Raw genomic sequence first — 27,704 nt, 5'->3', positions numbered from 1 at the left:
TCTGTTGCTTGGCAAATCTGGGAAATTTTCAGTCATTATTTCTTTGAGTACTTTTTCAGCCCCACCCTCTTTCTCCTCTACTTTCAGGACTCCAATGACATGAACCACTGGTCCCTGAAGCTCTGTTAATTTTTTTTCTGTCTATTTTCTCTATGTTGTCCAGACAGGGTAATTTCTATTGCTTTATTTTCTAGTTCACTGATCCTTTCCGCTGTCCCCTTCATTCTGCTGTTGAGCTCAATCACTGAACTTTTAAATTTGGTTGTAATATTTTTTGGTTCTAACATTTCCACTTGATTCTCATTTATACTGTATTTCTCTGCTGTGACTAAATTTTGGATAAGGTTTTCTTCATTTGTTCCAAGCATGTTTGTAATTGTTCTTTGAAACATTTTTTGTCACAGCTGCCTTAAAATCTTTATCAGACAATTCCAACATCTGTGTCATCTCCATGTTAGTCTCCTTATAATTTTAAAGTTCTTATAATTTTTGAACTTTTGAATTAATATTAATCTGAAATGTATGTTTAAACATTCTTCTTTAATTCCTTTTACTTCTTAGTGTTATTTCTTTTTTCTCAATCTTGTACCTTATTAGTTTTACCTTCAAAAGTCCTCATCATTATGTTATTTCATTTGTTAGATTTTTATATGACAGTGGGCCAGACATATGGCTGTAGGGGATAGAGATATAGAGAAAGCCTTTATCATTTATAGGGGTAATGGGATGCTTTCCCTCTTTTTTTCTGACCCTGCAGGTAATTTGGCTTTCATTCCTTTCATTGTGAATTCTTAAGATCTCAGCCTGAGTAACTGGAGAGGTATACAAATTTAACTGGTTTGCCTTATCCTTCTATTTGTGGAAGTACTTTCCCTGAGATGTACTATAGCGTCTTAACCTTTTAGCTTTCAGCAAAGGACAACACAAGAAATAAGTCTTTGAATCCAGATGCTATATTTGCTGAAAAGACCTTGCTGGGAGACATTCCCCTCTAGTTTCATTGGACTGCTCAGTGTATGTTAGGTGAGATAACATTAGAAAATTATTATTCTTAACTGAGTGTCAAGAAAATTTTGTATTCTGTTGAGAACTAGAACATAAAACGAAAATCATGTAACAGATTATTTCTTTTTTTGCTTTGGCCAATATGAAGCTCAGATCAAATTTGCAGCTCAGTTGCAATTACTGACAAATCTGCTGCTGCCTGTATAACTGTCTTTCAATTTATCCTTTGTTCTTAACTCCCTACTTTAATTTGGATTTTCCTTTGTTATTATTTTGGAATTTTCTTTTTTGGTATTTTTAAATATTTCGATTCCTTTTAGAAACAAGGTATAATGAAAAGAAATAGATTTAATAAGTAATAAAATAATCTTTGAATAATTCAAGTCTTACATAAAGTTCCAAGTGTTTCAAATAAATTATCATAGTTGTATTTGCAAATTACAGAATATTTACACACAATTCTTAAATGTAAAAAGACATAAATACACCTTAAATAACCCTAGTCAATGGGTAAATGAAGGTCTCTTGGAAACCCCTTCTCAGTGTTCTTTTCATGAAACATTTTTGTCTCTCTTTATTTATCAACCTAGTACCTGCTTTACAATATTATCCTTTTTCACTCTCTTTGGTGTCTCTACTGTATTAATAATATAAAAACAATACTTACTTATTTGTCAACATTCGATAGTCTGCCACTTTAGTGGAAAAATCAAGTATTTGATCCAAAATCTCTGCACATATTGAATAATGCTTTTTATAAAGAGCTTCAGCTCTTTCCACAGCAATCTGTTCATGAACTTTCTTCTCTCTGAGAATTTGTTCTTTAAAATCAATCTTAGCTTGTTTTGCCAAAGCCTAAGAAGGCAACAACATATTTTTAAGTCACTATAATTGTGCAATGATTCAAATGAAAATAATGTCATCATTTCAATAGTTAAAAAATATTTAAATAGAATAAAACCTCCTTTTACACCAGTGTGGAGGCTAAAGCAACTCCATCTTGGATGCTTATCTGCCATGCTAACTTCTGATTAACCCCTATTCTGGGAATGCTTCTAAGATTTCTACTTTACTGTAAATCCTGCCCTTAGATTAGAACAACCCTGCCCATAAATCCTACCCTTAGGCATTCTTGCCTTTCCCTGAGGGGGATGACTTCAGGCTTCAATTATCTTACCTATTTCTTCCCTATAGTATAGAAGCCCTGGGTCTGGGAGGTATGGCACAAGGATCTATCATCTTGTCTTATCTCACCACCACCAGAGACATGGCTTCTGTTTGTAAGTCCCTATTAAATGTTTCTCTCTGAGAAACTGGATTTGTCAGCCTCTTTCTTTGGCCTCTCAGTTTCCTCAGACTTTGGGGGTAGGTTTGCATAAACCTTTCCACCTTGAAACAACCAGGAAAATAAATCACGAATGAAAACTTTTGCTTTAATACACTAAGTACTGAGTATGATGGCAAAGACAATATTGGAACAGTACTGGAAATATTCCACCCTTAGCTTACCTTATCAACAAAACATAGTACAGTGAAAACTGGTCTAATCAGGGAAATCCCAGTGTAAACTGGATAGTAAGCCTTTAAAAACTTCACAAGTTGCAAATAGTCAGGGCTCATAGAGAAACAATCAAGTCTCTGCCAGTTCCTAAGCATAGCTGACCCCTCACTCCCACCACAGTAGTCTCAACTTGGACCCATGTGCTGGGGCCACCGCCCTTTGCCTTCCAGTGGGAAAGTTCTATGAAATTGATTTATACTTAGAAAATATTTTGGAAATTCCCTGATTATACTGGTTTGAGAATATGTCATATTTGCCAGCAAATGTTAACTGTGTTAAGACAACTACAAAACCCCCTGCAGTTATAGCCTTAACAGATTCATAACATTCATTTGTAGAAACCTGTATTTCTGTAAAACATAAAGAAATACTTAAACAGTTTTTCATCACCCTCTACTTGATGTATTATTATTTTGTTTAGGGAACCCTTTCTTCACATAAAGTGCAAAAGTCAAACTCAGCCCAGCCAAGCTGAGAGTAACATAATATTCAATTAGTGGGATTCAAATGACTAAAGGTTGCTTTTCAAATAGCTATGCCAACTTCCTGAGAAATTCAATCATGTGCTAACCTGCTCCAGAAAGAAAATTTCATTCCTGTAGCTTAACCCAGTGATTATAAAAATGGAACTAAACTTGGGCTTTGGAGGAGCTTTGGTTGAATTCAAGCCCCAGCTTGTGCACAAAATTCAAGTTCTAGCTGTGAGACCTGGGGCAAGTCATTTGGCCTCCTTATGTCTGCATTTTCTCAAAATGGTGTTATTAGTAATACTTAGCATACCCCCCAAATTAACCAAACCATCTTGTAGAGCAAATATTTCTTGTCATGATGTATAAAGAAATAAGAAGAAACCTGACAATGGATTGCTACATAAGGTCCATCATTTTGCTATTGCTGTTTTGTGTTGTTTATTTTATTTTTGTTGGGAAAGGAGTTGGACTGGATAATCTCTAAGGCTAGTTCTGTCCATTTGACAGATTCAAGAATGACAGAAGAATTTGCTATTGTAGTGTTCTGTACACCCTGTTTTCATGGAGAAAGAATGCAATTTAAGTACAAAGCTTTATGATATACATCATGAATCATGAAGAGTTCAGAGGAAGGGGGAATCTAAGAGAATAGGAATATTAGATGATAATTTATGGAGACAGTGACACTAAAATGTGTCAAGAGGTTGGTTTCTACAGAGCATCTCCAAAACATTTGAAAATATTTAAGATGTGATGGAACCAAAACCTTGAAAGGAAGAGTAGAATTTCCCTATCAGCAATGGAAGAGCTTTCAACCTTGGTTGCTGCCATTGCTTTTCTGCCTCCTTTTCTCCCTCCCTCCTTCCATATTTTTCTACCTTCTTTCCTTCCTCCTTCCATTCCTACCTCCCTTTCTGTTTCTGTTCTTGCCTTCCATCCAGCTATCTAGTCTTCTTCTTCTTTTAACTTCTACTATCAACCCTCCACTAAGCCCACCACAATTTCCTGTCTCATCACAGAAAAGTGGGTAGCAGCCCTAAAGAGAGAAAGAAGGAAAGGAAAAAGGAAGTCTGTGGAAGGTAGTAAATCTCGGTGGTTCTGAGCTTGGACTCTGGAGTCTGACAGAGCTGGCTTTGCTTCCTGCTGTACCACTGACAAGCTGTGTTACTTTGAACCTCTTAATCTTCAATTTCCTTATGTACAAGATGCAGGTAAGAATAGGATCCACTTATGGTTCTTGAAAGAATTATATTATATATGCATGTAATAAGCATAGCACAATCCTTGGCTTGAAGTAAATGCTCAAAAATATTAATTATTATTGTAATTAATTATTATTAATAATAATAGTAGGTGGCACAGAAATTTCAACTCAGGAAAGGAAGAGATTAGTAGATTTAATCTAAAAACAAAACAAGAACAAACAAAAAAATCTTCTGAAGCTGAAAAACACAAAGTTCTCTCCTGCTTTTGTCTCTCCCCCATCCCTTTCCTTTCTCTCTCTCTTTCTCACCTTGGGGAAACAGTCATGAGCAAAAATAAACATGGTCTTGTTTTCATTTAGCTTACATGCCAGTGGGTTAGTCAAACAGTCAAAACGCCACACAAATAATTGTATAACTACACACCATGACAGGTATCATTAGGGAAAGACTGCAGGGTACAAAGTTACATAACAGGGGGCCTGACCTACATAACAAGTGGCATGTGCACAGAGCCCTGAAAGATGAGTGTTAACTGGGGAAGGCACATGGTAAGAGGTGGAAAGGTAGAAGAAATGACTTGCTCAATGATCTGAGAACAGACCAGCATGGCCAGAGCTCAGGGGATAAAGCAGACCACAGGTCTGAGCAGGGATCTGGTTGATGGGATGCTATGATGGAATTTAAGGTATGAGGGCAAGGTTCAAATCTGAGAGCCAAAAAGATTCCTCTGGTTGCAAAATGGAGAATGAATTGGAATTGGAACAGATGAGACAGAAGGGTAGGCAATTTTATGCTACTTCTGTTTTTCCCCTTTCTTCATTTCAAGCAGGTAGAGATGTCTTTTTAACTTCTGCTTTAGGGAATTTCTGCAGGACAAAAAGCAGAAACTATGGGAGGATTCTCCTAACTTTAGTAAAAGACTAAATTCAAAGGCTATATAATCTAGGTTTCTAAGCGAGGAGAGAGGGAAAGGTTTTGAGAGCAAAGAGAAAGAAGAAGAGATATGCACCCCATTCCCTGGAAGCTCCTGGGGAGCAACAAAGCCTCAGAAGGGATCATGTGGGGGGACAAACAAAGGCTGGACCTGCCTCCCCCCCCAAAGGTTCCTGTGCTGCTGTGGGAGCATGTGGGCTATGGAAGCTGGGGTCTCAATGGCAGTGGGCTTGTGCCTGATGCTTGTAATGGTTCCCAGACAACTTGGTCCTTGTACACTCAGGCATCATGCATCTCTGTGGGCAAAGGTGAACTGACAGACTCTAACTGAGGTTGGTTTAAAGAATATAAATAATGCTATGTTCTTATACCCTCCAGTTTTGTAGCTGCCAAATCACATCCACTAAAAATGCATGAAGGAGACCACCACAGTTGTAGTACTGTAGTAGAAACCAGGGGCGTTAGTATTGACATGGAGAAAAGTGAACAAACTGAAGAGAAATTTAGTGCATGAAATTGATAGACTTAGGACATGGGGGAGTGAGGATAAAACAAATTTCAAGTGGGTTCCGAGTTTTGGGACTTGTACAATTGGATAAATAATGATGCCATTTGTTGAGATATAAAACCTTAAAAAAGGCCAGTTTAGTGAAAAAGGTCGTACATTTGGCTTTCACCATGTTGAATTGGAAGTGAGATAGATGACTAGAGATGTCAAGGAAGCAGTTAAGCCTGTGGACCTAAACCTCAGAGGGCACAGGCACAAGTGCATGAATCATCTGCCTGTTGCAGTAATTAAGCCATGGTTGTGATGCGGTTGTCTGAGGAAATAACACGGAGGAGAAAAGAAGCAAGCCTAGGACTAAGCTTTGAGGGACTCTGGCAATATTTGTCTGATACCAGAGGAGAATAAGCCTGCAAAGAAGGCTGAGAAAGAGAAGCCAAAGGAGTAGGAGGAAAACCAGGGGAGTGTTTTCCACAGTAGTACTCAGTAGAAAGTGACCATGGAATAGAAAATCAATACTATTAAAATAAACAATATAAGTATGATTATACACCAGCCACCACTGGTGGAGGAGTTGATAAATTCAACATGTGAATGAAAACTGTCAAATCTAGCCATCTCTGAGAGGGGTGCCAAGGAAGCAGATACCTCAGCTGCAGGGAAAGGTAATCATGTGAGAGGAAGGAAAAGCATTTTTTCAGGTGCTTCCGAACCTCACAACCTAAATCTCTGAGGCTTGAGCAGGCCCGAGTATCCCAATCCTCTGAAGTCAGTTCAAGTCCAGGTAAAGAAAGGACAGATGAACCTGCTCAGCACCATGAGACCACTCCAGCTAAAAAAGCTTTGCTATTCTGCGCTTAATTAATTAGGCTTTCAAATAGGCACTCAGAAAGATATTAATAGCTACACATATTATTTCTAATGTAAGTAAATGCTACTCAGTCCATTCAAGTCTGTTGTCAAAGAAGAGGGATGAAACACTCATCCAGATAATTCAGCTCTTGAGGCCAAAAAAGACCCTTGAGATCAGCACTCACTCGGCTCAAATTGAGGGGGGTGGCTCCTGCTCCCCACCATTTAGGCTACGCCTGTCCTGAAAAGGCAAAAGTACTGTTTTCCTGACTCTGGAGATTATGGTACTTTCCAAATGATATTTCTGAAAATGGCACAAATTTGGAAAAACTATTATATATTGTATTTTCATCAGCTATCACAGTAGAAGCTGTAAAGCTGAAAAATAAAGCACTCCCTTCCTGTTTTCTATATGGTTTTCTCTTCAGCCCAACCTTGTCTTATGACTATTTTATGACAGTAGGGACAGGCTATCCAAAATGCCACTCACATGAGTTATGTATCTCTTTAATCAAATGTAGACTAGTGGAACAAATAAATCTGAAATATCCCCAATATGATAGATAAGAAGTAATTCATATAATACACGAATAAATCTATTTTGGTTACTAGAAAAAAATATATATGTGTATATATAAATTCAGGACAAACATGATGTATTAAATATTAAAAGATTGTATATTTTGATTTTCAGAGTTATAAAAGGGCCTACATGCAATGACACGGTACTAGCAGAGCATACCTAGCAGCCAGATCTTGGTTTCTGTATATCATTCTCAACTGCAATGCACCCGAGTATGCCAGATAAATGACTTATTCTAGCTCTGAGGGAGGAACAGTATAATATGGACATGGGAAATCTTCTTTTATCAGAAGGTAAGGAATTGTTTATTGAAGACTAATGGTGTATTGTTGAAAGGAAGCAGCTTAAAAGTTCACCTAGGTTGGTTATTCACCTAGAATAACCAACACCGATGCCTACTCTAATAAATTTAGTGGACTTTAAAGAAAAAGAAAGTCCTTTGGGTATCTAGGGTAAAAAAAGTAATGAGTCAAGGAAATGAAAATTAGGTGACCATCATTCTTTTTGACAGAAACACTTCACACTTGAAGAAAATAGAGTGATATATTTAAGATATTCAAGGAAAGAAAATGTGAATCAAGCATTTTATACATAGCAAAACTGAAAATCAAGTATAAAAGGCACACACTATTATCAATATACAAGAACTCAGAGAATATTGTTCCCATGAGCCCTTCCTGAGCCATCTATTAGAGAAGGAGCTTCGGGCAATTGAAATGCCCAGAGAGACATGGACATGGGACTGGTGGTGAGCATTAAATACTTATTAACTTGTGGAATCAAGACTGAAAGGTGAAAATATAGTATGTAGCGGCTCTATGCTCTGTTTATGCAGTTATGCAAAAATAAAAATGAGCAGATAATAGGCAGATCACATAAAAAATTAACTCTCATGAGGTGACTAGCAACAAAACGCAGCTTCATGTACCATGACCTGGTAGAAAGGATCAAAAATAACCTTAGAAAGATTTTTAAGGGACATATTGCTTACCGCTTCTCGATCAAGAGCATCCTGGAATTCTTTAAGTCGTCTTTCCTCATATTGTTTTTCTCTGACAATTCTGTTTTGCCATAAGACTTCCTTTTCATGCCGAACGTGCATGAGCTGCACGGCTATCCTGCGCTCCTGCTGGGACTGCCGCATCAGCCGGTGAATCAGCTGCTCCTCCCGATAGGCCTCCTGAAAACACCAGTGGGAAGTCCAGTGATTTGGCAAAGCAGTGTCCACATTTCCCATCAGACTAAGAAGCCTATATATAAATAATGTATACAAGACATAATAGTCATCTAAATTAGTTTTGCCATTTGATTTAAATTCGAACATGGCAAAAATTAAGTTATAAAAACAAGAACTTCCAACAAACGTATTATTTGTGTACCTAGAATCATTATAGTCTTGCAACTGAAATTACTTTAAATGAATTATTACTTCCTTTAAAGTCTGGTTCAAAATGAGTTAGGTGATTTTTTTCAAGTTTTATAAACAAGCGCTATAATTCTCAGTGCATAAGCACGTGTTCAGAAGTTTGGAATTGCGTTATATGCATTCTAACATAACTACTAGTTGTAAAACAAATGCAGCCATTGTCAGCTGAAGATGGCAGACCTGATTACCTCCCAGTGGGGACATCTCAATACCGGTGTGAGGAAAAGCTAAAACTTGACAGAATGGGAAGCCTGGAGAAAAGGCTCAGGGGAAATGACCTATGGCTTATCTTAGAAAATCTGAGTGGTCATAATCCAGATGTATTCTTGGACTAGAAGGGGACCAGCAAATAAGCAGTGGAAAAGACTTGATATTTAATAGAACCAAGACACAAACAACAATAACACTCTGTGGTAAACGCCGAAACCTGAACTGGGAATTGTTTAAAAATGCATATTGAATAAAAGTTCAACTAAAAATACATATGAATTTTTTCCTGTTAGTAAGATATATTAGAGAAAAATTAAGTCATGAGCAACTTTGTCTAATCTAGTTACAAAATTCTGAAAGCTTTAATGTTAATAATTTGTTTTCTTTTGAGATCCAATACTGGACGTAAGGCAGTATGTCAAAGTCACCACAAGTTCTTCCCTTTTATTCATCCACAGCCTTGCAATATTACCCCGTGGATATCCTCACTAAAAAAGTAGAATCTATTTTCTACTCGTTAAATAGGGGGTATGGAGTGATCACTAACTTGAATTGACCAATGGGACATCAGAAAAAAAAAAAAAAAACAGGAAAAAACCTCAATTACACTTGAGGTCTGAGTTTCTTAATTCTCCCTGCCACTGCCACCACGTACATGACCTGGTCTGCTAGAAAATGAAAGGCCTTATGCAGAGAAGTACCAGTCTTCCCGGTGGGACCTGATGAAGCTATCGTAAGTCAACCATCCTCAGCCAGCCAACCAACTGACCAAACTCATACAAGCAAGCCCAGTTGAGATCAGCAAAAGAACAGCATAGTTAAGCCCAGCCCAAACTGCCCACACATTCTGGGGTGGTTTTGGATCTATGAGGCACAGTCCCACCATATTTCTGAAAAATATGAACTTGCTTTATTATTTCAGGTGAATTCTAGGAGATTGGTTATGTTTATATGGTAAGGCGCTTTAGTTGTCAAGATGAGAGAGTTAGTCATCTCAACCCTTACGAAGAACAAATTAGATTGGCCAGTTATGTTTTGATTATTGCTGGATGAAACACATTAAGATAGGAAAAAGAAGAGATAATTACTAGGGAATGGCTGTGTCAATAATGTGCATATAAAGCTTCAGAATGAAGAGCAGCAAGTGTATTAGGACCTGCACTAAACAGCTGAGTGGAAAAGATTTATATTTTTGTTCCGTTGTACAAATAGCTCATGATTTAGATTTCAATGAAGTTTCTCATAGAAACAAAGATATGAGCTATGGTTAGGTGCTCAGGGCATTCTATAGATGACTGTTTAACCCAGAATATAGATGAAATATTCTGTATTTGCATGAGTAAAATGGAAAATAATAAAAGACATGCTTCTATTTTAATTATAATTACCATATTTGGGGAGGATTTAGACAGATATACAATCCAGAATAGCCTTTTTAGTAAGTAGAGTTTTTTTCCTAGTATGTTTGCCATAATGACGTGAGGATGTGAAAGTGATATTCGATTTAGAGTGGCATGTATAGAAACTACATTTTGTAAACTTCCCAGCACTATTATTTAACCAGCATATCTTACCTCTTGTGCTTCATGAGCTATTAACTGGTCCATTAACAATCTCCTCCGTCTTTTCTCCCTTTGTTCTCGTGCAAAAGCATCTTCTTCTAGGCGCTTCTGGATTTTTTTAATGTAGTCATCATCCGAGTAAGTGTTTAACAAATCTGTAGTTGTCTGGCCTGCTGTATCTAAAGAAGTCTTGGATGCACTAAGGACAATAGTTTTTATTTTTAAAAAATAATGTGATCACATGCCACTATCTGTGACTATGGAGAAAGACCTCAGGAGAGGGCTCCTTTGAGTTCTCTGTTAATTTATCAATGCAAACATTGAAGTAAATATTAGAACTCCGTGTGACACCCATAGCTTATCAATGATGCCATTTGCTTCACTCTATTTCTGACTTCTATCTCTATGAGGTCTTTAACATAGCTTTCTTCCTAGGCCTATTACCTTTTTGTTCTTTTACTTTTTATGATCTTCACTCTACCCAGAGATGCTGGATTTCTCTTCCTCTTCTTACTGCTGGCTCTGGGCCTCTTGCCTTCCCTGTGTTGAGTCAACAGTAGGCAGACAACTGATAACCCAAGTATCAGGGAAGGCACAGTTCTACAATAGCAGGCCAGGTGCACTAATATTATTAGGTCACTAGGGAGTACTTCTATGGATGTTTCCATCCAATACCGTTCTCCTCTCATCTATGAAAATGCAAATTGCTCTATGAACTCCCAGATGAATTTCTGACTGCTTAGGACAGTGGCTCAACCCTTTTTGGAAACTCAGCAGTTGAAAGATGACTTGCTTATCATGCCACACTCACAACCCCAGATCTGACCTGGCTCATTGCCCATATCCTAGAGACTCGAGTGAGAAGAACCACCTCAGAGCTCTTGTCCTACCTCATGGCCAAAACTTAAGGACCAGGAAGAGGCTGGTAGTCTTCCCCCCAAAAAGTAAGCACATTCAATTTAGTGAGACAAATAGTAGCTTAGTGCAGAATTTATAGATTCATTCAAGTTATCATTAAAGTAAAAGATATATTTTTATGAATATCAGGATCAAATAATCATCAATTCTCATCTGCATATCTCTTTAAAAAGTAAACATAATATAACAGTATAATAGCACAAAATATACCATAATGTTGCTTGCCAAGAAATGATGAATTTTTATATTATGAATAATCAATGTTTTTATGCTATGAGTAGTAATTAATGCATTTGGTTTATAATATAACTTATAGTCTTATTCTAAAAACAAGAATACATTATTAAAATGTATAGGGACTAAGTAGTCATCAATTCTCATGTAGACAGAAGTGCTCTTGTAAAAGCATAATTAACTCATGTTTAATGGTATAATAATTGCATATTTATAATACGGATCATATTGCATTTTAGGTCATAATTTGTAGGTTTGCTGCTCCCAGTGTTAACTCTGGTTGCTACATTGTGCAGAACTTAAGGGTCCCAGGAAAGGGGCTCACTGGGGAGTCATAGAGAACAGTGTTCACCAACAAATGTTAATAAAAAAAGTGCTTCAATAATTTAAGATGGTCTTTCTGGGAGACACCATCTGTTTATCACCACAGAGCATGTGGCTGGTGAGGTAAGGGAAAGAGTTAGAAGAAATCAGGTGGTTTCACAGGCCAAGGTCAGGGTGGGTGTAGTAGGTTTTGGGTGGTGGCAGCACAGATGAGTAGACTTGAATTACATTGTTCTTAGGTGTCAGGAGAAATGCTGATAAATGGGAGTGAGGGCAGAATATGCCATCTGGAGTTTCTGCAGAGGGCAGGAAGAAAGGTAATGTCCATATGTTTTCTCCATTTTGCTTGATGTTTCTTCCATACCTGACTTCTTCACCATTTCTTTCTTGTGTCTTTTTCTTTTCCTCATTTGACTGTATTTAACCCTTTCTTCAGAAAATATTAATTTGGAATTGAAGTACATAATGTGTTTCTGATTTTCTTCTTTAGAATTAGTATTTTCTTCAACAAAGATTTATTTCATATTCCATAAGACATAAATGAGTAGAGTTTGTATCATTTCCATTTAAAAATGTCAAAAAACCCTAGTTACTCCCACATATATAGTCTCTAAGGGACTATTTTCTGAATCAATGACCTCCAAAAGGACACAAAGTAGTGAGGGATCTTTATGTTTAGGCAAATGAAGCCCATTAACTAGGCACTTTTTGCAATAAACTCATCAAACTGGCTGTCTTAGTGACATTTGGTCAACAAACTCATTCAACAACTCTTTGCTGCTGGTCTCTATACTAAATGCTGAGGATACAGCATGAGAGATACCAAACTAGAGTCTAATAAAGGCTTTACTGTGACAAATTTAAATTAGTGGTATATTGAAACAATTTTAGTAATGTTTAAAAAATGTGTATGAACTTAGAAGAATCAGCATAGCATAGAGAGACAATTTTACATTTCATAATAACCACTTTCTCTTTAGATCTTCATAAAATTTGATAACAAACAATCTGAATTTTAGCTCATTTATCTTCCCTCATATACTCTCTGAGTAAAGATTCTCTAAAGTAAAAAGATCCTTGAAATAGTTACTCCAGATAAACTATTTCTAAATATTAAAAAGCTATATATAGAACAGAATACAGTTATGTGATTATTAAAAGAGCTCACATCCCACCTTTCTTTTGCCTGGAGATCCTTTTTTATTAATGCTTCAAACTTCTTAATTTCATTGGCCACATCCTTTAAAGAAAATTCATCATCAGTTATCTTCCTCTAAAAGTTATTGAAAAATCTCTATTTACCGTATTCATTCAAGTTTATAAGGTGACATGTACTATTAATTCAGAATAATCAGGAGCTAAGATATCAAAAGCTGCATTCTAGAATATTTTTATAATTTTGATTTGTTATTTTTTGACTGGGATAACCATACATAAAAGAATGTGCAAATTGCCTAACCTGAATCATTCAGTTCATGATTCTGACAGTGCACCAAGGGGCAACTAATGAAAGTGAAGATTATTAAAGAATCAGAACATGCTTTCTATGGATATAAATATTTCTTTAAAAATTGCTATCTCAGGTGTTTTAAATATTCCTCATGCAACCTTATCTACATTGTTAATTTATTCTTTGAAAATTAACAGTAGCTCATCCTTGTGTATTATAAATTCTTATTAATAAAACTTTTATCGACTCAGAGACATATGGGAGTTAAATATTAAAATGGGATCAGAAAAAAGGCTCTGGGTAGTACTTTTTAGAATCCAAGGACAGGATATTTTGTTAGTATTAAAAAAACAAAGAAACTGTGCATTAATAAATGCAATGGATTTAGGACTCAGAGGGATCTGTCAATCTCTATTTATAAGCACTGTGAACTTGAGTAAAACATGTCAACATTTTGGGTCTCAGTTTCTTTATCTACAAAATGGAGAAAATAATACTCTACTTAGAGAGTTATTAACAAGTTAACAATAATGTGAAGGGCTCAACCCACAGCCTGACATGTAGTAGATACTCAATAAATGGTAGATATTAATCCGCTTCTTAGGTTGCACTAGAGAATATCAACAATCACTATAGCCATAAGCAGTGTGTATTGCAGGAATTAGTACCAAAATGCACTATTGCTCCCCTATAAAATATAATTAGATTGTATCCTATTGGAATGATTGACAGCTGCTACGGTCTAGTAAAATATCACTAGTGTAGGTAATCTTAAATTTAAATATGCTGATAGCAACAGGTCACTTAACATTTCTGGGACTCAGAAAAATAATGCTGCATGATGAGAAGGAACTGAGTAAAAATGTACAGTAGGAATGACATATATAGAGTATGTGCACTTTGGCCTCTGCTGTACCCATGGCAGTTATGACCCATTACAACAGCACCTATTCTGACCTAGTTTTTTAGAGACCACAGAATCCTTCTCAATACAGCAGTCCAGACTAGTGCTGCCATTGATTAGGAGTTTGCCATCCCCAACCTTAAGCTACATTTTTTGTTTCTGAACAAATAACAGTATAGAATAGATTGGACATGCATAGAGCAGAGGAGTTTTGAATGAGAAGAGACAAGGCCAGAGATAATTTGGAAAGGCAGTGAGAAGTTTTGGAAAGTCTCCCTATATGTTTTGGAGAAAGACCATCCTTTAAGACAACTACAACACAATATTAAAGACTTATCACTTACCTCTGCCTCTTTTTTCTTTTTCATCATTTTTTGTGCCTCAAGTGCTTTCAAAGTACAATTTGACGTAGGTTTAGGAATCTGTATGATAGCTGCTTGGATTTGGGCCATTATTTCATTTTGCCGTCTTCTGCTTATACGTTGCTGAGTATCCCAAATACATTAGCTTAGTTATTCAGTTTGTCAGAATAATAGGCAATGCTATACACTCATAGATACACATACATACAATTTTTCTATTGAAATATTTAGAACCCAGCAATTAACCCATGAATTAGGTGTCACAATTGTGTAATGTTAAGAAGCAGGTATCAATGTGACCTATTTTGGAAAGTATAGTGCTAGAAAACAATTTTAGAATCCCCAAATTATGTCTATCAAATGTCTGTATTTTCATTCTATGTGATGATACTAAAAGGATAATAAAGATGTTCCAAATACAAAGAAGAGTATAATTGTTTCCCAGTCCCACCTTCATGACCCGACCAATCAAGGGAAGAGAAAATTCTATCTCTGAAGATGCTCTGAAAACCAATTCTATCTAGGAGACAATTTCTAGGAGGGTCTCTGGAGAACACAATAGAAATGACAAGGTCCCTCAAAACCCAGTTACACTTAAACAATGAGTTCAAGGGCTGCCTCAAACATTTAATTAATACTACATTATATATCATTATTGGACTATTTCTTCTATATCTAGGAAGTAATTATTTTAAAAAGAATATAAGCAGGAGGACATAATGAAAGGGAAAAAAACCCTGAAAATCAGATAAAATACCTTAAAAATAAATTATTTAAGAGGTAACATGTGAAACTAATTATGACTTTACCACTAAAGCATTGTATTGGAACTAAAAAGATCCTTAGTTCCTATGTCCAAAGATAAGAAACTTCAATTTACCGTTAAAAAGGCAAAAATTATAGACAATTTAAAAGTTTTCATTACATTTTTCAAAATGCCAATTTTTATCTAACTGCAATATGTTCCTCTCTTTTTATTAAGAAAATCAGGAAGACACAGGCTCTTCCATTTGCCCCATTTGCTTCCCATGATCGTTTTCAACACAATTTATTTCAGAATATGTAATGGTGTCATATTTCCTTTTTTCCAGCTTTTTTGAGAGACTTTCTCCATTAGACTTGGTACTTCAAAGTTAGACAGGCTGCTTCCTTATAAATTAGGTTCCAAGCACTTGGTCTTGACTTAAACATTACTTTAAGAATAGTTTGTCTCTTTACCATGCAATGTCAAAGGGAAGTACAATCCTTTATCCACTCTGGCAAGTAACAGAATCATGAGATCTTCCAGAGTTTATCTTTCATCTTTTCTTCCTTCCCTACAAGGAGCTGACTATAGTCAGCATATGTTAATTTATTATCATTCTAAATGTATGAATTTAAAAAGTGATTTGCAGTGCAATGGGAAAAAAAGAATAATTCTTTTGCCTGTAGTTTACACATTCCATATACCTAGTCACCTCAAATTCTCTTAAAAGTCTTTAATGATTCCACGCACCATTGTCCTCCCATGTCATTAAAGGGACAAGAGATCATTAAAGATTTTCAAAGAAATTTAGGAAGCGAAGACTTTAATCCAGTAGGCAGTTAGTCAAAGCAAGAAGCAAGGGCCAGGAAGAAGAATTTTTCAAGGTGGCTGAAAAGGTAAACAAGCAGAGAGTACTCCCATTTCCAAAAAGAGAAAAGTGAAGCAGAATAGAAAGGCTGAGGGGCTAAAATAAAGGGGGAAATGTCTGCTTGTCTCCCTCAGTGGTGACAATGGGCATGAGCCTTTGACCAGTGGGGTAGCTGGTAGCAACCCCCACCACTTAAACAGCTGAAACATTGATTTCTACCAGTGAAAGAGACCAAGCTGTCTTGCCACTCCACAGAATGGCGGTTCTTGTACTTCGCCACAAGCAGAGGTGACAGTCAGCAAAAGTGGGGATGGAGAGAAGGGGAAAGTTGAGAGAGAGAAAGGTTGAGAGGAGGGCAGGGCAAAGTTATGCATCAAGCAAGTCAACCTAGTACTACATTTACTGCTTATGCAATGTGTACTATAGGCATAAATCACATACAGTATATATATTATGCACTAATGAATTTCTGGAAAAATTATTCTATAAAACCTTTTCAATTTTAAAACATCTTTGTTCTTCCTGGAGTTTTTGAAATCTTTTAAACTTCTCAGAATGCACACGGGCAAGATCTTCTTTCATGTGTTTATGTTTTTCTTGAAACCTGTATGTAACCCGCATCAGATTGAAATCAGTTTGACGTGGTATCAGGTTTTTAAGTCTCTAAATGAAGAAAGCATTTCAAAAGATTTTATTAGAAAATAAAGAGTATCTTGTCATTATAAGCACACACAAAATTTGTCTTCAAAATAAAATTTCTATGAATTACCATTGTTGACAGTTAAAATAAATTCAAGCCCCTACCAATTACTCATATCCCTAATTGATGTGAGGATAATAAAAAAATTATTTGAATTCCTTCTTACAAAATAGTTTCATATATAGTTTTTTTTTTTTTTTTTTTCTGTGAGACAGAGTCTCGCTTTGTTGCCCGGGCTAGAGTGAGTGCCATGGCGTCAGCCTAGCTCACAGCAACCTCAAACTCTTGGGCTTAAGCGATCCTACTGCCTCAGCCTCCCGAGAAGCTGGGACCACAGGCATGCACCACCATGCCCAGCTAATTTTTTCTATATATATTTTAGTTGGCCAGATAATTTCTTTCTATTTTTAGTAGAGACGGGGTCTCACTCTTGCTCAGGCTGGTCTCGAACTCCTGACCTTGAGTGATCCACCCGCCTCAGCCTCCCAGAGTGCTAGGATTACAGGCATGAGCCACCACGCCCGGCTCATATATACTTTTATAGTTAATTTTTTCCCTGAGCTTAATTTTCAATAAATGATATTTGCATTCTTGGAAACACATCTTCACAAAAATAATTTCATAAAACTAATTTTAATATATAAGAAATAAGAAGCTAGATTCTTCCCATTACTTAAGCCACTGCCTAGTCAAAAGCGAAAAAATATTAAAACCTCCTCGGTTTGAGTTTCAGCTCTACCACCTACTAGCTGCATGAAATTGAGCAAGTTACCTAACCCATCTGTGCCTCAGTTTCATTGTCTATAAAATGTGAATAATAAAAGTGCCTATCTCATACAGCAGCTGTGAAGATCAAGTTGGACAATATTCATAAAGCACCTGGAACAGCGCTTGGCACATCACTATGTGCGTTCAAAAAATTTCAGCCATTATTAATAATATTATTATTATATAATAGATGCCTGTATATCTCCCTATCTGGTGTCTAAGTAAAAGGCCTCTCTACTTCTTTCCTAAGATATTTCTTCTACCACACAAGCCATTGATTGCACCTTCCTCTTTTCTTCCCTAGAGGACCTCTTTCCATTTGGTCTTTATATCATTTTCATTTTCCTGCTACTGATTATTTTTCTCAACTGACAAGTTGTCCTAGACTCTATGTCCATAAAGCAAATAAATAATCTCGCACTTCCTTTGAGCTTCTCTCTCCTCAGCTACTGTTGTTATTTTCTCTCTTCCTTTGCCTCCATGTTTCTGGAAAGAATAATCTATTCTCTTCTATTCCTCATCTCCTTAATTCACTGCAACCATACCACTCTAATGAAACATTTTTCTCATCCTGAAATGTAAGCTGTACGAGAGTTGGGGCTTTACCTACCTTTTTCACTGTGCAAATGCTTGACATAAAGTAGGAGCCTGATAATGTGTTTAATGAATGATTGACTCTGAAAGGTCACCAATGACCAACATTAAACTTAATGGGCTCTCATTTGTCCTCATCTACGCAGCTCTTACAGCACTTCTCACCGTTTACTGCTTCACAGTTTATTGCATGTTACATACCGTCTTCTCGAAGCTACACAAAAGCCCAACTCTGAGGCAGGTAGAAATAACCATGCTTATTTTTACAGTTGGGAAAACTGAAGCTGAGTTCAGGGGCTGACCCAAAGATAACCAGTTTGCAAAGTGAAGGAGGCAGGATGCAATACTAAATTATTCAGATGTAAGCCTAATTTGATTGCTAGCCCTCCATGAGTGCTGAGTCCATTCTGGCTTATAAGGATGTAAGCATATAAGAATGAACAAATCTGAAAATGAAGATGGCCCTCAAATCTATTATGCCATTGTTGCTTCAAAAATCAAATTTAAAAATTTAATTGTTTCCACTTCTATTTAGTGTTTTGCATCAGTACAGCATTCAACACTATCCCAGAGGCCTAGAAAAGTTAATGTACTTCTATTACCATAAGGAGATCAAATAGGAACTGGCAGTGTCAACTAAAAAGTTGTATCAATTAATCAGAACACATTTAATGAGTATTTACAATGTTCAAAGCACGACATACTTCTTGAATCTGAGGTATCAAAAATCTTGTGAGATCATATGACAAATAAATAGTGAACAGTTAACGAACAATATCAGCACAAGGAGGTTAATATCCAGAGAGTGAGAATTACCTCTGCCCTAAGAGTTCCAAAGGAAGAATCCACGTGTACTGGGCTACACAGAAGGACATGGAGAAGAAAATTTGGGGAAAGAGGAGAGATGAGAAAGGTGAGTTTGACTGGGAGGGAAGAAAGAGAGGAATATACAAATCATTTTCAAAGATATACTGTCAATCAATGTAGAAGAAAGACTTTATGCTGAGGACTAGAAAGAAGCAAAAGAGAAGGTTTCTGAGCAGAAGAAGAACCCAATGAAAGTGGAATATAGGGAAGATTCATCTAGCAGTTGCTTGACCTATACCAGAAAGCGTGGAGATTGGGAGACAAGTCAGCAGGTTGTTGCAGTAGCTCATAAGAAGATTTGAGCAAATATGATAGGGTAGAAATAGAAAGAGAAGAGCAGGCACAAAAAGTCCTGGGAATTCAGAACAGAGTTTGATAAGCTATTGGCAATATGGACAGCTTTGGAGAAAGACATCAAGATGGATAAATGAATTAAGCCAAGTATGGCCAGTAACATACGTAAGGGACATATATACCCAATGGGGCTTCTCTGAGAATGGAGTATTACTGTCATTTCTCTTTACCAAGACTTACATTGTGACATGCTTATTATACTTCTCCATGTACCTACCTCTCGAAAAGCATCACTTTTCATGTTTTGAAGGTTTAAGTTTGTCAGGGGTTGCATGGTTTGCATTTCCATTCCAGTTAGCCCACTTTTCTTCTTTCTCTGAAGAGCAATGTATAATTGATATAAAAGTTTTGTTGCTGCCCCAGGCTTTTCTGTGATGATGCCATGGGCCACATTCTGATCAAACTGCACACCCAGAAGGTGAAGTGTTGGCTCCAAGCGAGAAAAATTATTAAGTTTGGCACCTGAAACCCTGGACATTAAAATAATTTACATAATTAGACACTAGCATTGAATTAAAAGCAACGAATATCAGAGGTATTCTCATGACCCAATATTTAAATGTATCATTTCTCTCTAAAACCACTCAATGATGTAAATACATTGAGATTTTTATTGTCCATGTCTACCTGAACTCCATGCATTTATTTCTCCTGATTGGTTACACTAAAACTCATTAATTTTACACTTTTCTGCTCTAAATTGACAATAGAATTTATACAGTAAGTCAATACAAAAACAGATAACCAATGCCTTCTTCTCAATGGACAAATCCAATTATGGTTTTGAAAAATATTTTACTCAGAAGGCAAAATTGCAATTTAAATGTACATTTCTATAAATGATATTATTGCTTGAGCCTTCAAATAGTCCTAAATATTGCACTGACAATTCTAACAATGGTCCTTTCAGTGTCAGTAATAGTTAATGAATATAATTATGTAATATTCAGCATACAGTATATATATTATATATTTATATATTTTATACTTTAAAAATCAAAAAAGACTTTCTAATTAGAAGTTATGTTTATTTGTGAATGGTGTATTATCAAATTATGTACACAATTTAGAAGAAATTCATTAATTATTTATTAATTTACTCTTTCAACTAGCATTTATTAAATATTCATTATGTACCAAGGATTTATCTATTCATTAAATTTAATACATTTTTAAAAATTTACTAAAGTATAACAAAGATGAATAAGAAGCAGTCCCAAGCTTGCCATGGTGGTGCACGCCTGCAGTTTCAGCCACTTGGGAGGCTGAAATGGGAGGACTGCTTGAGTCTAAGAGTTTGAGTCTAGCCTGGGCAACACAGCAAGACCCCATCTCTAAAAAAAGAAAAAATTAAAAAAAAAAAAAAAGACAACAATAGTCCTTGCCATTGAGAAATTTATAGTTTATGGTAAAAAGAGATGAGTAAACAAGTAGTAATTAATTGAGATAGGTGTTTTAATAGAGGTCTCAATGATATAGGGCTGTTAATGATCCTAGGAATCTAATGACAGATGGAAGGCAAAAGATATCGAATGCATTTTCAACTCTTGTGCCTCTTAATAATCACGCTGGATACAAATAACGATTTTTGCTGTTAGCTTTCTTTCTACTTACTTTAACTTGTAACACTCAGTGATATTCTTCAGTGGAAAAAAGTACTTGACTATAAGACAAAGTCCTACCCTGCCCCCATCAAAAAATGATGCCTCAGACCAGAGGAAGCTGCCATATATTTGCGTGCTTAAAGAATTTCTAATATTACAGGGCCATTCATTCAATTACTTAATTTTGGACTATAAAATTATTTGGGGATGATACGAGGACCTTCAATGACCTAAATTACATTTTTAGAAGCTTACAGAGGTCACTTAAAACCTAAACTTGATATACTGTTCCTAACACACTACTTCTCAAGAGATTTGTTTTCAGGTAGTATTTCTGAATCTTTTTTTAATCATAGATACCTTTGAAAATCTGAAAGCTATGGAACCTTTTCCACAGAGAAAAAACACACATCTATACATATACATAAAATGTGTATAACATTTTAGAGTATTTTTGAGTCTCCTATAATCTAGCCTAAAAGTACCCATCCTCTAAAGGAAGGTGGGGCTGGGGAAATATAGGAGTGATTTCTAAATATGAATGAGGAGCCAGCATCATGAGAAGGTCAATATCAACAATAAGTAGTGATGCATATTACACTATATCACCTAAACTTTGAGTAAAATGTTTTAAATGAATAAAAGAGAAACAGGCCTTGGAGGAGATGGGAAGAGATAATGCACACTACAAGGAAATCTCAGTAATAAGAGTAAACTTTTTTTTTAGGTCTTCTCATGTCCAGTTTTGCAATTTGCTTCTCCACAAATAATCTTACATTTGAGATAACAAACATTTGTTTAAAATGACCCAGGTAAAGCAGACAATGTTTTGGAGAGTATGATTCTGAGAGAAGATAGTCAGATGAATGGCATGTGCTTCCATTCTTTGGACAGGCACCAGAGATCCCTTTTGATCTATCACAATTGTCCTTTCATGCCCTTCCTATGCTAGGAGTCCCATGTGTCTGGCCTACTACACATATTTGGAAAGATATGGACTGATAGCCACCTGTCAGAGCTTCGGTCTGGGTCATAACCTTGGGCTGCAGAGTTTAGGGGCACCTTAATTTAGGAGGGAGAATACAAAAGCAAACATTACCCATTTCCAAATTCTATAATGTGACTGCCAGAATGCAGTGTGAACCTATTAGTTATAGTTCAGTTACCGATAAGGTTTTAAAATGTCTTTTATGAACTGGCCAAAGTATCCAGACATAACAGTCCTTCTCTCTAGAAGTTTTTCTGTATATTCCTAATTTTTAATCAATCAAAACTTGGGGAAAAGAAATTGTGTGTAAGTTGGTGGAAGTCTACTCTTGTTAAAGCACGTGCATAGTCAGAACAACAGGATAATCAGTTGTTTTTAAACACAGAAAAACCACTGGGACACCTTTGCTCTGGAGACAGTACATATGATGTAAATGATGACCTCTGAGGGACTAAAAACGTATTCTGGGAGAAGTCTTCTCCCTCTCTACTTGCAATTCTGATTTGCCAAGGGACTACCTCTCTCCTTTCCTCCTCGCCACCTGGCGAGGGAATATATCTTCTTGCAAGGTAAGTAGGAGCTCCCCTCCCACAGATATTCTTGCTTGTTTACTTTTTTATTTTAACTAATCTGCTCAATTTCCACCCTTTGGGGAGGACTGAAAATATTCTAAAACAGAAAATTCTTTCAGAGTCAGATGAATTATTAGAATTAGGTCATTTCACAGAGAATAACTTCAAGTTATTAGCAACATATAGTTTATAGATGACATTTTACACTAAAGAAACTAAAAATATTAGACAAGATTCCCAAATCATAAGTTCTGGCACCAATATCCTAAAAATTAGGCTTTGACAAAAAAAAAAAAAGGATTCTTCTCCCCATCAAATACATTATTATAAAGGTCATACCCATGGATTTACTGATCCTTTCCTTAGTTAAAAGACCATATACCCTGGGGGAAAAAAAACGGGTTTTTGCAAGAATTGAAGATGGATGCTATCTGGTTGTTAGTACAAATAGACCCTCTCCTCGTGTTAAGGAATGCAATGACTTTCAGCAGAAGAGAAAGTGAGTCCTTTGTAGTGGTTGACAAGCAGGGCTGTTGCACAGGACACACATCTTACCAAAGGTGGGGCAAAAGTATGAAACCTGTGCTCAGCCTGCTAAGTTCTGTCCCTGCCATGATACTGCTTTATCCAAAATGGGAATCCTTTTTCCTTGTACAAATGACTCTCTGTTTACCAAGAACTGTATCTTCGCAATTATGTCCATTCTGATGGGGACCCTTTCTAAATATTTCACACAAAGGCCCTCTGTGGGCCCTGCCAACAAGAGCCGATTTAGTACACCTGAAATACTGCATGAGTGATCTGGTCAATCATTATGATCCTTCAACTTTTCTATGGCTAAACAGGTATACTCCCTGACCTCACTCATTTATTCATTAGGGAAACAATATTGTGAGTCTGCTACAGGCCAAGGCAATGCTTGGAGCACAAAGAATAAACACACTCTGCAATTTTCAGGATCTTTGCAATCTAGTTGAGGAGTAAACATTTATTTACTCATTCATCAAAAATTGTTTGAGCCCCTTCATGTGGCAGACACTCTGATAAGAACTGATATGTAAATAAAGAATTATAACTTATTGTGACAAAGAAACAGATGTCCAAAGTGTTATTAGAACAAAAAGAAAGGGGAGACTAAATCTGTTAGGGAAGTAAAAGAAGCGGTTAGAGAAGAGGTGGGAGTTTAGCTGGCTCTTAAGAATGAATAAAGTATTGAAAGAAAAAGACTACTAACCAAGAATTCTATCTGATAAAACTCTAAATCAAATTGAAGTATAAACAAAAACTAAGACAATTCGTTGTCAGCATGTCTGCCATATAAGAAATACTAAAGGGATTCCTTAAGGACTAAATGAAAGGACACTAAACAGTAACCTAAATTACAAGAAGAAACAAAGCTTCTTCTACACCAGTAGAAATAATTACATAAAGAAATATAAAAGACAGTTTCAATGTATTTTTGTTTGTAACTATTTTATTCTTCTATCTGATTTAAAAGCAATAATAAAGCAATAATTATAAAACTGAGTTGATGGGCTTAAGATATAATTTGTAAGTTAAGTTCTATTTCATAGTTTTAAAACACAAAGAATAATACTAATTAGCCACCCAGGGAACTATATGTTATTTCACGTCTCTTAAAAGAAAGAACAATTAACCAAAGAGGAAGTAATCTGGCCTCAAATTACAGAAATATTGGAGATATTACAATGAGTCCCATCTAGAGATGAGGTCTGCTGCAACCATGTAACTTTCTCTCCTTGTACTCTTTGGACCATGAGTGTACACGTGAGGAAGCAACAATTTCTATACCAATGGTCTGCTTGGCTGGTTTGGGTTTGGAAGGGATCTTATGACTGATGATTCTTTAAAGTTAACTTTGGACTTTCCAAATGCCAAAGGAATCAACATTTTTAAAAAGTAAGGAATAATCTCACTAACCTGCTTTCTGAAAATTCTGAAAAATCATCCTGAAGTTCAAACTTGTGCAGAACTTCTCCAATTAGATAGCCACTGGAAAATGCCTTTGCAAATGACTTGGGACCTGAATTTTAAAACATTGAGATAAAAAAGTAAATATAGTGTTGCACATAGAGCTAATATATTCTCATTATGTATACAAAGAGTCAAAACTCCATAATTTAACTTGAACTCAAAATGCCATGAATATATTTTTAAAAACATTTTTAATGACCAAAAAAATTGAAGTTTAACAGTAGAGATCTTACAAAGATCCTCAAATTTACATTTAATATAATAACTGATGACATACAAAATTTTGAAAGAAAGACACACTCTGATAAAAAAATTAAACAAAACACAATCAATAAAATTTATAAATAACTTTAGATCTAAAAGCAAACTTTCAAGATATTTTATAAAATTACACTATAATACTTAAGTTATCCAAATAACTTATGATAATAGCATATTCTGGTACATGCTAACAAAACTCCATCCCAAAGAATACTCCCAGGTCCAAATCTATTTTAAAACCCCAAATTCCATGCGTTTTACACATCACTTTTTGTTGTTTTTGATGTGTATGCTCTTTTAATTTCTGAAATGCATATTCTGGCCAAGTGAGATGCAATCTAACGTTTTTAAACAAAGACTTAATTTTAACCTATAAAATAAGGGAAATTTTACTAAAATCATCTGTACCTTCTTAAAGAAAGCCTACTGAACATAATCAAATGTTTCCTTTGTGGTTCAGATGGGACACTGTGGTTCAGTTATTGTCCTATACAATGGTGGAGATATCCCAGAGGGAGACTGACTTTGGAGCCAGAGACATCTGCGTTGGAATCTCAGCTCTGTCCCTGCCTAGCCATGAGACCCTGGGCAAGTGTCTTAACTTTCCTGAGTGTCTGTTTCCTTGTCTCTATAACAGATAACCATATCTATGTCTTATCTTAGCTATTTTAAAAATTGCAGTAATGTATGAATGTAATGTATGAATGTATGAATGTAAAAATCGCAGTAATGTATTGCTGGGTACCATGTCTGCCACATAGGAGGCATATAATGACAAGTACAGAAAATAAATTTTTAAAGCATTCAATAGAATTTGCTTTCTCTGAAAAATGTCTTTAGGCTTGGGTCTCTTGTATTTTTCTTATGGAGTGAAGGAAATAGAGTGATAGGTATTTAGGATGACATGCAAAATAAATTCTATTATCATAGGCCAAAGCCATCATCTCTCAAATTATTTCAAAATCCTCTATAAATCTTCAACATGCTTCCATTGGGGTTCTATAGGGAATATTAGTCCAAATATTGTATGTCATTGTAGTATCACGAACTTAGTTCTATTTTATCTATTTGACTAATAATGAGGTGGCTAATTTAATATGAAGAAATAACATGTTAAGAAAAGATTCTTTTGGGTATCTGACACTAGCCCACAGTTTTAACCAAGACACTCTTAATATCTGTTCTCAAAATCTTTATACTCTGAATAACACCCCAATTCTTAGGTCAAATCAACATTATAGTAAACGTAGTTTTAAAAGATGTGCACATATGGAAGTAAAACTCAATGCACATCAAGCAGATGGAGAGAGGGGATAGGTAAAATCACACCTAACCTAACAGGTAAAATGCACAGTATCTGGGTGAAGGGCACACTTATAACTTTGACTCAAACTGTACAAAAGCAATTCATGTAGCCAAAACATTTGTACCCCCATAATATTCTGAAATAATAAAAAAGATGCTAATTATTATCACTGATTCTCTTTACTCAGGGTGAGCTCTTGAACTATCTAGAATTAAAATACACTGACTATGGTTACGTGATTTTTGATTTGCAATAGAAAAAATAAATGGTAGAAAACCTTCAGGGGAAACAATGCTTTTGTCTATGGATCACTTTAGCAACAAGTAAAGAAATGAAACCTTTATAAGTTCAAGGAAAATGAAACCTTCCAGTCACCTAAACTTGTGTTCAGCTACAGTTCATCTAAGAGACAAGCTGCATGTATTCTTAAGGTCTGGAGTCTGGCATCTATTAGTGGATTTATCAGGCTTTTTCACAAGCAAACCAGTTTTATCATTATTTTAAAACTATAGGGCAGTATGATGATCTCACTCTAAAAACATGATACCTGTTTCCAGAATTGATGGTTTGATGCCCTTCCTTATCCATCATATCTGTCCTTCCAAAGCTATGTCTTCATGTGAAACACTGATGCCACTCTTGAGAAAATATACTTAGGGAACAGGTACTAAGTACCCCCTGAAGCTTCCAATAGGAGAATTTGGAATTTTTGGCATATACTAGCTCTATAACTCATCTAGCTCTGTTGTGCCTGGAAACATCATGTAGCACAAGTTAAGCTTGTACTTCATAACTGAGACACCAAATTGTCCTGACTTTATCATGGCATCACCTGAATATCATAATGCCTTGTGACGCTACTAAAATGAGCAGGATTGGCTTGATCTTACACTAAATGCCCTAGCAAGTGTCTTCTCGCATCATACCTTTGTAGTCTGTAAAGCAACTGAAATCCAAATGGCTCCTTCTGCCTCCAAAATGCCAGAAGTGTGCCATTACCTCCTCCCATGTCACTGTTGCTTTCTCCTTTCTTCACAGACCCCAGTGCTGTGCCTGCTCTCACTGCCACCACTGCCCTCAATGTGCCACATGGGCTGCTCTGGCTGTGTCTTCCACCTCTTCTGCTGTTTTCTTCTTTCTGCTCTTTTCCCTTATCTCTTCCCTAGCCCATCCCTATTCTTCTCTTAGTTTTCTAAAGAGCCATTTGACATAGAGCCATTGTCAGCCTATGGATGTATCTGTTTTTCTGGTCCTGGATCACTGAACTCTTGGCTCGGTTTTTAGCTTATTGCTTTCTATTCAAAGGCTGTTGCTATGCCTGTCACCTCAGGTAATCTCATTCCCTTCCTACCTCCCTCTGGAGTTTGCACTGTGCCTGTTGTTCATGTTGACTGAAATGCCTGATGTCCTAACCCATGAATAACTGGGGAATAACTGAATCCTATTGCGTCATCCTCAATGTAGTAGATAAATGGTCTGTAGCAAGGCTAAAGAAAGGTCACTAGAATAATAAAATCATAACCCACTTCCTTTGAAATGGCATGGCATATTAATAAGACAATTCTGACGTGGATTAAA

At 36.1% G+C, this 27,704-nt stretch overlaps 1 protein-coding gene across 6 annotated transcripts in view; it reads right to left on the bottom strand.

The window, feature by feature from the left end:
- Positions 1 to 27,704, bottom strand: part of SPEF2 (sperm flagellar 2) — a 194,443-nt gene that overhangs the window by 124,965 nt on the left and 41,774 nt on the right. For 5 of the 6 annotated variants that reach the window (XM_045565587.1, XM_045565583.1, XM_045565585.1 and 2 more), the window contains exons 2-9: positions 24,506 to 24,608; positions 19,618 to 19,870; positions 16,610 to 16,780; positions 14,487 to 14,627; positions 12,964 to 13,028; positions 10,325 to 10,511; positions 8,106 to 8,294; positions 1,673 to 1,860 (exon numbers count right to left, since the gene is read on the bottom strand). In XM_045565587.1, the coding sequence (XP_045421543.1) occupies positions 1,673 to 1,860; positions 8,106 to 8,294; positions 10,325 to 10,511; positions 12,964 to 13,028; positions 14,487 to 14,627; positions 16,610 to 16,780; positions 19,618 to 19,689 (1,013 nt within the window). In that variant the 5' untranslated portion in view covers positions 19,690 to 19,870; positions 24,506 to 24,608. The remainder of the gene's footprint in view (positions 1 to 1,672; positions 1,861 to 8,105; positions 8,295 to 10,324; positions 10,512 to 12,963; positions 13,029 to 14,486; positions 14,628 to 16,609; positions 16,781 to 19,617; positions 19,871 to 24,505; positions 24,609 to 27,704) is intronic. The other variant, XM_045565586.1, reaches the window with a different exon arrangement.

This window comes from Lemur catta, chromosome 12 (genome assembly GCF_020740605.2).
Source record: "Lemur catta isolate mLemCat1 chromosome 12, mLemCat1.pri, whole genome shotgun sequence".
NCBI classification, from domain to species: Eukaryota; Metazoa; Chordata; class Mammalia; order Primates; family Lemuridae; genus Lemur; species Lemur catta.
This window is presented reverse-complemented; position numbering and strand designations above follow the sequence as displayed.